The sequence below is a fragment of the Aptenodytes patagonicus genome, chromosome 3 (genome assembly GCF_965638725.1).
Source record: "Aptenodytes patagonicus chromosome 3, bAptPat1.pri.cur, whole genome shotgun sequence".
In the NCBI taxonomy this organism is placed as follows: Eukaryota; Metazoa; Chordata; class Aves; order Sphenisciformes; family Spheniscidae; genus Aptenodytes; species Aptenodytes patagonicus.
The window spans coordinates 100695065-100706411 of NC_134951.1; the positions used below are offsets into that span (position 1 = coordinate 100695065).

The window sequence follows — 11347 nt, forward strand, 5'->3', positions numbered from 1 at the left end:
TGCTGTGCTAAGCAATAAAGGGGGTAAGCACCCCCAAACGTCTACCTTTTCTTAAAAATATAAGTAATGCTATTTTGTCAAGACCAGGTATCATCATCTGGCTGGATAGGGTATTGGTTTACCTCCTCTGCAAGTGAAGGTCACCCATTTCATGTGCAAAAGTTGGCAAATTCCAACTCTCTGCATTCTCCGACGTACATGAGTCAGCTTAAAGGGTGACGGGAAACAGGTCACCTGGGTCAATATGGGGATACACTGGAAGAAGTAAACCAAGAGCTGCATTTGTCATGGATTTCCTTTGCGACAGAGGTTCCCTTTAAGGAGGGACGGGAAAACCCAGGGACAGCAAGAGCCAACGGTAAGCAAAGCTCCGCTGCTCCTCCAAAGACAGCTCTTCCCTCCTGGTGAGGGCAACATGCAGAAGCCGCTCCCAAAGCCTCACCCCTTCCCAAAGGCTTTCCTCTTCAGAGAATTGAGCAAATGCAGCCTTCCCAGAAGAATCACCTGGCAAAAGCACTACAGGAAAAAAGACCAGACGTGTTTCCACCAATTTCCAATCTTCTCTCACAGGTTATGAAACACACTGGAGGCAACTGAGTCCTTAGTAAAAATCCTGGAGTGGAGTATAGCTATAATTGGTCACTGGGTTTGTATTCCAGAGAAATACTGCCTAAGGAGTCATGGCATGATAAAGCCACTTAATGTTGAATTTCTTCTCACACATGTATGTACGATGCTGCCATTCCATGGATCATTCAAAAAACATTTTTGTTCTAAGCAAGCTTCATATCAGCTTTAAGTCAATACTCTCCATAATTACCTAAGAGTCTGAAGATACTGTCATTGCCATCAGCTGACGAGTATGTTATTTCATCATAATGGCATATAAAAATCTAACCAGGCACAACAACGTGTACAATCCCAGAAGATGTTCTGGTATTTGCAGTAAGTTTTGGATACAAATTGCATGACAGCTAAAAGTTTGGCACATTCCTAGCAACATTCTCCATTTACAAATCTAGAAATACCGGGGGGGGGGGGGGGGGGGGGCAGAAGGTGTTAGTGTTTGTTAATGTCACAAAGATCTTTGAAGTATTGTGACAGCAAGTACCCAGTAACACCAAGAATTTACTGGCAGAGAGGGCGATACAATTGTCAATGAATGGACAGGGCTGGAAGACCAACACCAGCCAGGAGAATGTCCCAAACACAATGACTGAATAGGGTTGCTTTGTAGTTTATCATACAAATGCAAGTGCGAACGACAACTGTGATACCAAAAGTTTAAGTACCTTTTTATGGCAGTAAAGACCTTAGATATGCTAATGGCTGAAACAAAATACAAGGAATGTTCTTTAACGCGTACTTCCACTACCTTTATAAAAACTGCCTAATAACCATCCCACTTCATACTTCCTTCAGCTTATTACCTAAGCAAATATTTATCTGACAAGCACATGAATATATCTTAAAGGAAAAATACTGTACAGTAACTTTTGAACACTATTAGATGACTTGCACCAAAATTTTCAGCTCTTAATGGATTCTTCCCAGTGCTAAGACTTCAAGAAGTTCATAAGGCCTCTGACACTATGAATTAGCAACAGCTTTCCCTTTTAAAAGAAGAGGAGCAATAGGGCACATTTTTTAGATTTCATGCAACTTATTCAGGCCATTGTATTGGCTTCTTAAATTGAAGTTATTCAGCAAATCGCCTTCTGTGTATTAAATAATATATACTAAGGGACTCAGAAGCTGACTACCTAAAGAAAATACATGTAGTAGGCCAAAGGTGGATATCACCTGGGATCACTACATTTCAAGATATTATTATATCTGTTACTTAAAGCAATAGCTTTCTTGGGAAAGGCAAACATTTCTATCTCTCACCGTACACAGGCAGGTTTTCAAGAACATGACTCTGAAATTATCAGTCCTTCAAGAAAAACCAAGTTAGAAATTCTGCAACGTGCTGTTTTCATCTCTCCCACATTTTGACTTTCTTGTTTGTCATATCAGGAGCCGGTAATATGGGCCAGGGGGTGGGGAGGGCCTTTGTTGCTATGTTTTCAATTATATTACCGTCTTTAAAAAGCTGTTCACACAACCAGAGCTAGAGAAAACCTTTGTCATCGCCGAGTCACACTTCCTGCCTAACCCAATCCAAAGACAACTAAATATTTTCATTAGACAACTAAATATTTTCATCAGACCTGGTAACTCGTTTAAGCAATTGCAGTTTTTGAAAGACTGGGACTGTTTTGAGTTCAAGGCCTCAAGCGATGAGGGCTTCATGAGTAGTGTAAAAGGAATACCTAATATTTTGGTTTAGCAGATAAACTTAAAGAGAGTGTTCCTGAAAGGAAGACAGGAACTTGATTCAGATCAAGCCACCAAACCAGATTCACGTATGTGTCTCATGGCTTTCAGTAAAACAAAGATGATCTGGGAAAAAACACAATTGAGTCTAACACCAGAAAAGAAAGGAAAAAAAAAAAGTCTTTAAATTAAAAAGAGGCTAAAGATTACTTAAGTCTCATTCAAATGAAATTTAAAACATCCAGTTTTAGATTAACAATGTAGTGCAACACAGGAATTCAGAAAGTTTATTAAAATTGAGCCAAATCTAAAATGTTTCAGCATTCTCGAAATGTTTTGACAATTTCTCAATCCCATCCCTTCATTTTAGTCTAACACTAGCTCGTTTGCCCTGCACACTGGAAAATTATTTTCCAAGAAAATATTTACTTTTACAGAAAATATTCGCTCCACCAACTGCATCTGCAGCTCTTCCAGTGCTCAGTAACCCATTGTTAAAACCTCGCACCTTATATCTTACCTTCATTTGCCTAACTCTACCTAAATGTATTTTGATATATTAGATAATGAGTAACAAATATTTACAATAGATTACGTTCACGTTTCAGTAGTTCCAAATAGTTTCTAAATAATCCTGGTAATCTTACTACACATATACCTTCAGACAGACTGCTTGCTATCAAGTGCCATTAAGTTACACCCACATGATTCATCCATTAGGAGAGCTGCTCAGTTTAAAAAAAAACAAAACAAAACACACAACCCTCCCCATATCCCTTCTACTTTTAGCCTCTCCTTAGATAACACAATTTCCTGAAACAAAAAGAGAGGGTCAGACTGCTTACACTCTTCTAGCTCCAAAACGTTATTTGTAAAAGTAGTCGAATGTAGGCAGTAATTCATATCCAAATATAAAGGGATGCTGCAGTGCTCCAGCTTTCTGTTCTGCCGGGGCTGCAGAGAAGGAGGTGAAAGCAACAGGGAATGAGTGATTTTTGGAAAAAATTTGAGGCAGACAACAGAGCGCATTGTAGGACTCGGCACTCATGGCTTTTCTGTAGAAAAAAAGAATAGCGCAACCTACTAGAGCACAGGACCCAAGGCCAGGCGTGCACCGTCACCCCCGTCCCCCACCACTATGGCTCTGGCTTCCAGGGACAGCCTCCAGGTCAAAAGCAACAAGACAGCTAAGACGTTACACTGGTTGTGGGCACGGCAGCGTGGAAGGTGAGAAACGGTGTCTCACAGGGTATATTGGTCATCGGTGCAACCCTCCCCGCAGCAGGGAAGAGCTAATGGCCACACCAGCACGAGAGCGCCCAGCAGAAAGTCTTGTTTTCAGTTCAAAGAAACTTAAGGTAGGTTTGACATCAGCCCAGATCAGTAACAGCACCATCTGCCTACCACCTATTTCATAAATACATCCTTCATTTTACAGATCTGAAGGACTGAAGCAGATACTCGTGGGGGAATCATCATTCTGTTAACCTCACCTTGGTACACTGCAAAATGAGCACTGCGTTTATAGAGCAAACAGTGACCTAATCGCCACTACACCTAGTTGGGAAAACTAGCTGAGGAGACGTACTAGTTGCTGTGAGTTATCTTAAGATCATGGCGGGGCAATAACTCTTAAGCTTACTGATGATATAGTAAAAAACCAAACAAAGAAATCCCAGCCAAATCCCGTAAATGGCCACAGCTCGGCTGTTCTCTCCATCACAATCCTGCTTTACAGCCTGTCCGCATTCTGGCCCAGGGTTTTCATTCATGTAGGTCACAGCTGGGTTTTAGGGACAGGCCTCAAGAAGTGGGGGCAAGGCAGGGGCAAGACACATTTTGAGAGATGCGTTTACTTCTCCCGTATCTTCTTAGAAATACCAATAAGCTGTTGAGATCTTTTTGGAAAACAGTCAGTTTGGTTCTACAGATACTCCACAAATACTTGAGATTAAAACATATGCTACTAAAAGTCTCTTTGCTTGAAAGCAGATCACTATATAAATATGTACACAGCAGAATGAAGAAGCATTTGTAACTTGGGGGATGGTTCAACATATTTGCATTAGGAATGAAAAATGCTAAGGAGCTGTATTACCCTGGTTTGTCCCACTGCAGAGCAGAAACAAAATAAGGAAAGCGGTTTTTCCTCCTGCCCAGATGCACAGAACTTGTTCATAAAGCTGCAATAAGCCAGTATTAATCGCATACCCACAGGCTAACATAAAGCATTTGTAAAGTTTCTGAATTTTTCAGAAAATCTTTCTGGAGGCAACACCCTAAACATTCCCCTATCAGAGAAAACTGCTGATTCCACATATTTGCGCACAGAGGAAGGGTCAAGACCAGGACATTTCTTTGACTGAAGATCAGACATAAAAAATCAACTAAAGCAACTTTGCTTCTTGTCTGGCAGAATGTTTGATGAGTTTCTATAGAATGGAATATTGAATATTTGCTGTGTCATGTAATACATTGGACAGAGAAGCTTAATGGATGCGTTATACTACTCCAAACTCTTTGTAATAACAGTCAAGTAAATTAAATTACAAGTCTAAGTGTTTTAAGACCTAAATATGCACATTTAATCAGAATTTACTATGGTAGCTTTTGTTTCAGCTAAATTTTCTAGACCTAAATAAAGTCACAGAGAAAAGAACCAAAATCATAATTAGATTTGAGCTCAAGAAGTAAAAAGCATAATTAAATGAGAGTTACTTTGGAACATTAGTCATTTATCAGCCAATTGGTCTACTGTACTTCATTAATCTACTTTCCAAGTGCACAGTAAAATACAGTTTCCCATTTTACATACTTCAGAAAGTCTCCATGAAAAGTCGCCTTGTAAATTCAAGAAAGCTGTTATTTTTTCTTATATAAGCAGTCAAGATTTTATCCTCAGCAGATAACTACTTTATTATATTGCCTTTTAAGCAAATGGAGCACAAGACTGATAAATGAGAAAAAAAAATTGCCAGCTGCATAATAATCATACTTGCACTTTTGCCTAATTTAAAAGAAGGGTTCTGTCAACCTTGTGCCAGCTACTAGGAGTAAAATTATTTACAAGTACTAAGATATACACGACACTATGAATATTGGGGTAATTAACAGAATAGCATTTCACAAATAGCTTTAGAGGAATAAAAACATTCCATATATCCAAATTATTTTTAAATATGACCTGCCTTTGTATTGCTCATTTCCTTACTCTAATGTTTATCCTAATTCTCAGTTTTAAAAAGGTTATCCATTTGAAAATAGCAGCAAAAAGTTGAATAGTCGCAGAGTTCTGCCCCCACTACACCTAACAGCAGCTCCTACTTGGAACCTGAAAACAAAAATACTTAAGTGTTTATGAATCCACCATTACTAAAAACCACTATGGAATGGCAGAAGAATCCATTTTTGATACTCATGATGGGTCTCCTAAATTGGCAGCATAATCCCAAAACTTCTATTAGCAGAGTACCTCCAATATGCAAGATATTCCCAATGATCCAAACAGGATAAACAGGACAGAAGACGACCAGCATCAGAAGATGAAGTGAAAAGGACATGACCAAGAAAGGTGCTGTATACTAAGGGGTGCTAGATTTTTAACTTGCTCTTGGGCTAAGTGCTAAACACGAGCAGAGCCAGCCCTTGCGGCATCCCTGCAAAGCACAAATCCTCAGAAGCCCAGATAGCTTTGGGAGGGTGGTACACACCGGGAAGCACTCACATTGCACGCCGCTCCCACAGTGAAAGCCATTCAGCCCTTATTAAGCTCAAATGGTTTGGCTCTATAGAGGTGAAGCCACAGCAGTTGGGCAGCACAAGTCAAGCTTTTCCAAGTAGGCCAGGTCAGAGCTCAGCCCAACCTCTGCTACGTGCCATTGCAGGCAAAGGGAGACATCGAGGCACGCGTGCAGCCTGTCATTCCTCATTCGTGTGCCCTTGGGCCACCCTCTGGTAGAAAAGCCCTTTCCACATCTGTGGAAATACAGCAAGGGTGGTGAATGCAGAAACTAGAATGGGCGAAATCAAAGTGCGATGAGTACAACTGGCCAGGGTCATTCAATAAAACTTGCAAGCTACGAAGCACTTGCATTTCTGGTGCTGAAACGTAAGTCCAAATTTCTTAATGTTAACATACCATAAACATGTGCTAAACAGGCAATTTCATCAGATTGTTCGTCATGAATTTAGGAGATTCCATTTCCTTTTGATAAGTCCAAGTAAGAAAAATTGTAAGGGCAGATGTTAACACGGAAGCAAACAGAAGTACGTTAAATACATGGGCTATGCGTCAGGAGACGTTGAGCAATAACAAAACTTGGAACAATTTTTTTTATGAAGTCCAGTAAGCTGTGCAATAGTCTGTGAAGGAAAGCATTCAAAGCTCCATCAGCTGAAGTACATCAAGTGAGGTTTACAAGAATATAAGGAACAACCTACATTGGCGAGCGGATGGACAAGGGCATCTAATTCACCACTGTCCCGGAGTAACAGGCAAGAGGTAGTATACCTGACAACAGTGACATACCTTAAAACAGAAACCATACCAGGTAGAACAACACTGAGACCGTATGTTTCCTGAAATCTGCAGTTTAACACCTTGGCACATCCAAATGCTCACGTTTCCTGGCATCCGAATTACATCCATTAAGAGCGAGTGACTACCTGAGCTCTGGAGAGCGGTTCCATCAGGACCGTTTCCTCATCCTGAGGAGGAGCGGCCAAGAGTGACCTCAGCTTGGCAGAATCACTCTCCTGAAGTAAAGGTCAGTGAAAATTGAGGCACAAAGTGTCTCATTAGAGAGGCTCAACATCTAATAAAGCCCAAAGTGAAAGGGTAATTGAAAGCAGTCAGCTACCTAGTCAATAACTGGGAGGAATCCCGTTTGTTTACTATCTGGACCAGAAGAAGTTAAACAGATTTATATAACGCTGCATCCTTAGGGTGACAAAACAATACTGTATAATTATATGGGGACCACTAGTACAGAATCTCCCTGAGCTCCAAAATTGGTTTATTTTTCATGCTACCAGAAAACAAACACAAAAATCCCCAAACAACACAATTTGAAAAGGTGAAGGCAAATGATGCATCCTACTCAGTGGTACCTGATTTGTCCTGAGCCTGGCTTCAAACTTTTCTCAAACATATGCTGCTGTCCATCCAGAACAGTCCATTTAACACACCATCCATTCCTAATAAAATAACTATGTCCCTCAAATAATTCAAAACCTCATCATGACTAAATAATTAAAAAACACACCGAGATATTCTACAAGACTGCCCTAATTAAATTGGGACCCATCTACTAATTGTCATTGCACTACACAATGATCACAGATATTTTTTCCTTAGCTTTTATTATTTTGCTAAAATGTGTTTTACCCTTTTACTCCTCCTTTTCCCAGTTTCTAATTACTAGCATTCTAGGAAACATCAGACTTTATTTAAAGTATTTTAAGACTGTGTAGATAATGTGTTTTTTTTCTTACCTGAGTTAAAATAATAATTATATTAATCTCAACTCGCTATCTTGGACTAACTTTAAATGTGGGAAATCAGCCTATTGAAAGTGTCAGAACATTTGTTCCAAAGGAAGCAACTGCTCTTTTCTATTGACAGACAGAGCTTCAGATGAGAACCTGAAGATACTCTTCAACTTAAATGGACCATTAAAAGAATCAAAGATTATCTTCCATAGAGCATCTGTTTGACAGTAAGAGAACTGGCTCCTCTAAACATATGTTCCAGAGCTGCCTGCAAATCTAGTAAACCAGATTACCCCCACCACCTTTTATCCCTGAAATTGATTTATAAATGCTATTAGCGAGTCAGGTTAGAGTTCCTAGCTGCATATCTGGATAGAGATCAAGCAAGTAGTACAACTACTGTTGAACTCAAGGCAAGAAATCTATTCTATAATAGTACAGGAAAATAAAAAAAAAAAAAAAAAAAAGTCTTGCTTCAATAGGCTACACAGGGTACGTCCCCAGTAGGGGGGGGACGTACATGCACAGACAGGAAGGCACGAGCAAGCTATCTTAAGTCCCTCATCTGATACTCTCCCAGTTCTTCCACAAACATTAATTTACACAACAATCCCACGAGCCAGATAACAATTAGCCTACTTCTGAGAGAGACAGAGAATTGTCACTGGAATATCACAAGAATGTCACGTAAAATCAGTGACAGAGTCGGGATGAGCGTTCAAACTTCAGTCCTGTGAAGTTCCTATGTCATATCTGAAGAATATTTCCACGAAGCACTTCAGCATGCTGTCCTGCAAGATCAGACAGCGCTCAATCCCTCACTGTGTTTGAAAATAAGAGGTTAAAACTGAAGAGATTAAGAGTGCCTCATTAAAGAGGTGATACAATGAATGCAGTGTATTTTCAATATGTACGCTATTTCATTCTTCTCATTCCTATAAACTACTATAACACATTTTTTTAACTACATCATACTGTTCTATAATTTTTTACTCTCTTGTTCAACACAAGAGGACAGAAAATATACCCATATTTTATACCCCGCACAGAAGATTGATACCTAGAACAAAATACACTTGAGGCAATTGTTTAACCTTAATACATTAACACTTGATAAACTGAGGCTAGCTACATGGAAAACTTATCATTTATACTACAATACTTCCCCTATTACCTTGTCATAGGGTGACTCAATAAAAAAGGAGCTATCACACAAACCAAAAAATGTGTGTTTAAAGTTTCGTGCATCATCATCTGGAAAGTACACATGACAAATAACAAGATAAAATTCTTACTCTGTAAATCACATCGTTTATGAACACAATCTATAGTCAGAACAGCAGCCTGAGCCAATAATAGACTCAGCCTTGTGACTGCCTGCTGTATAAAGCAGACTGAATAAATACCCTGTTACGAGACTTCGTGGACCTTTATTCACTGGCTTAGCCTTCACCGTGTCGGCGCCCTCACCCATCCACAGGAATTGTTTATAGGCTCGGAGCACACGACTAGATACTTCTTTTCTCAACCTCCACCTGTAACTTCTGCGTTAGGGATCGTGAGTTTTATTTTGACGTTCAACCTCAAGAACCAACAGAAAAATATGCTCTCTGATGCAACTCCAAAAAACTACTAAGTTACTTTTATTGCCTTTGGAAGGTTCATTATGGCAGTATGGAAACGTCTAGCTAGCTGTACGTCCTCTTCAAACAGCAGTAACGGCAAAGCGCAGCGCCCTGTGAGGCGCTCCTCGAGCTCCCAGCCCTCTAGGAAAACTTGCTGACAGTTGAGGAACTTCACGAACCACACGAGATGAAAGTCCCCCGCACGACGCGGCCAGCTTCTTGGGCTGGAGCGAGGATGTGTCGACACCTATCAGTTTTATACAATTAGTAAGTGTTTACGTAGCCTGACAGTTACATCCACGCGATTTTAACTATGAAACATGTTTTGCTAAGGGCGCTACCTTTAAGACCCCCGTCCTCAACTGGAAAATAATTTCCTAATAACTAGGTCCCAATTGATACCAAGCGAATAAGCCCTGCCGTAACGCGCATTAAAGTCACCCCGCAAGAGCGGCGGACCCGCACCGGCAGGCCGCCCGGGGGGCGCAGCCGCCCGCCCCGGCCGGCCGTGCTCGCCAGGTGCACCTGCCCGCCCGCCCGCAGCCCCCGCCGCCCCGCTGGGCACAGCCGGAGCCGGGGCCGGGGCCGGGCGGCCGCCTTCGCTCCGAGTGGCGGCAGCCGCTCGGGACGTGCCGGCCGGGACAGGGGCCGCTTCCCGCGGCGGCGGTTCCCAGGGCGCTGCTCGCCGCGGTGCCGCCCAGCGAGGCCAGATCCTCCGGACAGGCGCTCCCCGGCTCGGCTCGGCTCGGCGGCGGCCGGGACGGGCGCCGCTCTTCCCCCGGCAGAGGAGCGCGGGCTGCCCCGGAGGAGCCCGGCGCTGCTCGCCCGCCCCTCTCTCCGCCAGCCCCAGCCTGGGCTGGGCGAACTAAGTCCCGCCGCAGCCGCTGCCGGTCCCCTCAAAGGCTCCGGGTCCCAAGCCCTCGCAAAGGAGCCGCGGCGGTGGGAGGCGAGGCCGCGCGGTCCCGCCGGCAATGCCGCCCTCGGCCCCTGCCCACGGGGAGTCCCACCGCGGCCCCACGCGGGACGGCGCTGCCGCGGGCGAAGGGGAGAGCCGAAGGAGGAGGACGAAGCGGCCCGAGCAGCCCGGAGCCTCGCCCGCGGCCCCCTCACCTTTTCTTCTCCTTGTCAGCTGTCATCGCGGCGACCGCCGGCTCCTGCGCCGCCTCTCGGGCCGGGCGGGCCGGGGCGGGCTCAGCACCTGCCCGCGGGACGCGGGGGCTCCGCGGGCGGGCGGGCGGGGGTCCGGTTCGGCCGGGTCGCCCCCGAGGCGGGCGTACAGTCTCAGGACACTGCCGAGGATTGTACGGCCCGCCCGGGGGAGGCGGCGGCGGCGGCTGCTGCTGCGGCGCGGGGCAGGAGCGGCGCGGCGGCGGGCTGTGCGGCTCGGCGCCGCCCGCAGAAAGTTCTCACTTTAAACCTTGGGCCGCCGCCGGCCGCGGGGGCAGGGCCGGCCCCTCCGCCCCGGACCCGGCCCGGCCCGGCCCGGCCCCGCCGCCGCCACCGCGCCTGCCAATGGGGGCCTGCGGGGCGCCGCCGCCGCGCCCCGGCCTCCCCGCCCCCGGCACCGGCCTGCCCGGCGGCGCCGCGGGGGGTCAGCGGGGCCGCCCCCGCCCCACCGGCGGGGGCACCCGCCCGCGGGCACCGGGACGCCTTTCCCTCCGCCACCGTCTTTCCCCCCCCCCCCCCCCCCCTCCAGTTGTTTAACTTACTTCATTTCTTTTTTTTGCCTAAGGCGTTTTTACCCCGGTGTCTCCTAGCGCGCCTCACCGGTGCGGTCTTAGGGGCGGGGGGGCGCCGCGACACCTGCCCCGGGGAGCAGCTGCGGTGCTGCTCGGGCCGTGGCGGCACCGGAGCGCCTCCGGCATGGGTCCCTGCTTAGAAAACGGGGGGGGGCGGGCCCTGCCTTCGCCCCT

General features: G+C 45.2%; 1 protein-coding gene across 2 annotated transcripts in view; it reads right to left on the reverse strand.

Annotated features, from left to right (window-relative positions):
* The window catches only part of EPAS1 (endothelial PAS domain protein 1), an 83230-nt gene extending 72427 nt beyond the window's left edge, over nucleotides 1-10803 (reverse strand). The window contains exon 1 of one of the 2 annotated variants that reach the window (XM_076334412.1): nucleotides 10545-10803. In XM_076334412.1, coding sequence (XP_076190527.1) covers nucleotides 10545-10570 — 26 coding nt within the window. In that variant the 5' untranslated portion in view covers nucleotides 10571-10803. The remainder of the gene's footprint in view (nucleotides 1-10544) is intronic. The other variant, XM_076334411.1, reaches the window with a different exon arrangement.
* Between the last annotated feature and the right edge of the window lie 544 nt (nucleotides 10804-11347).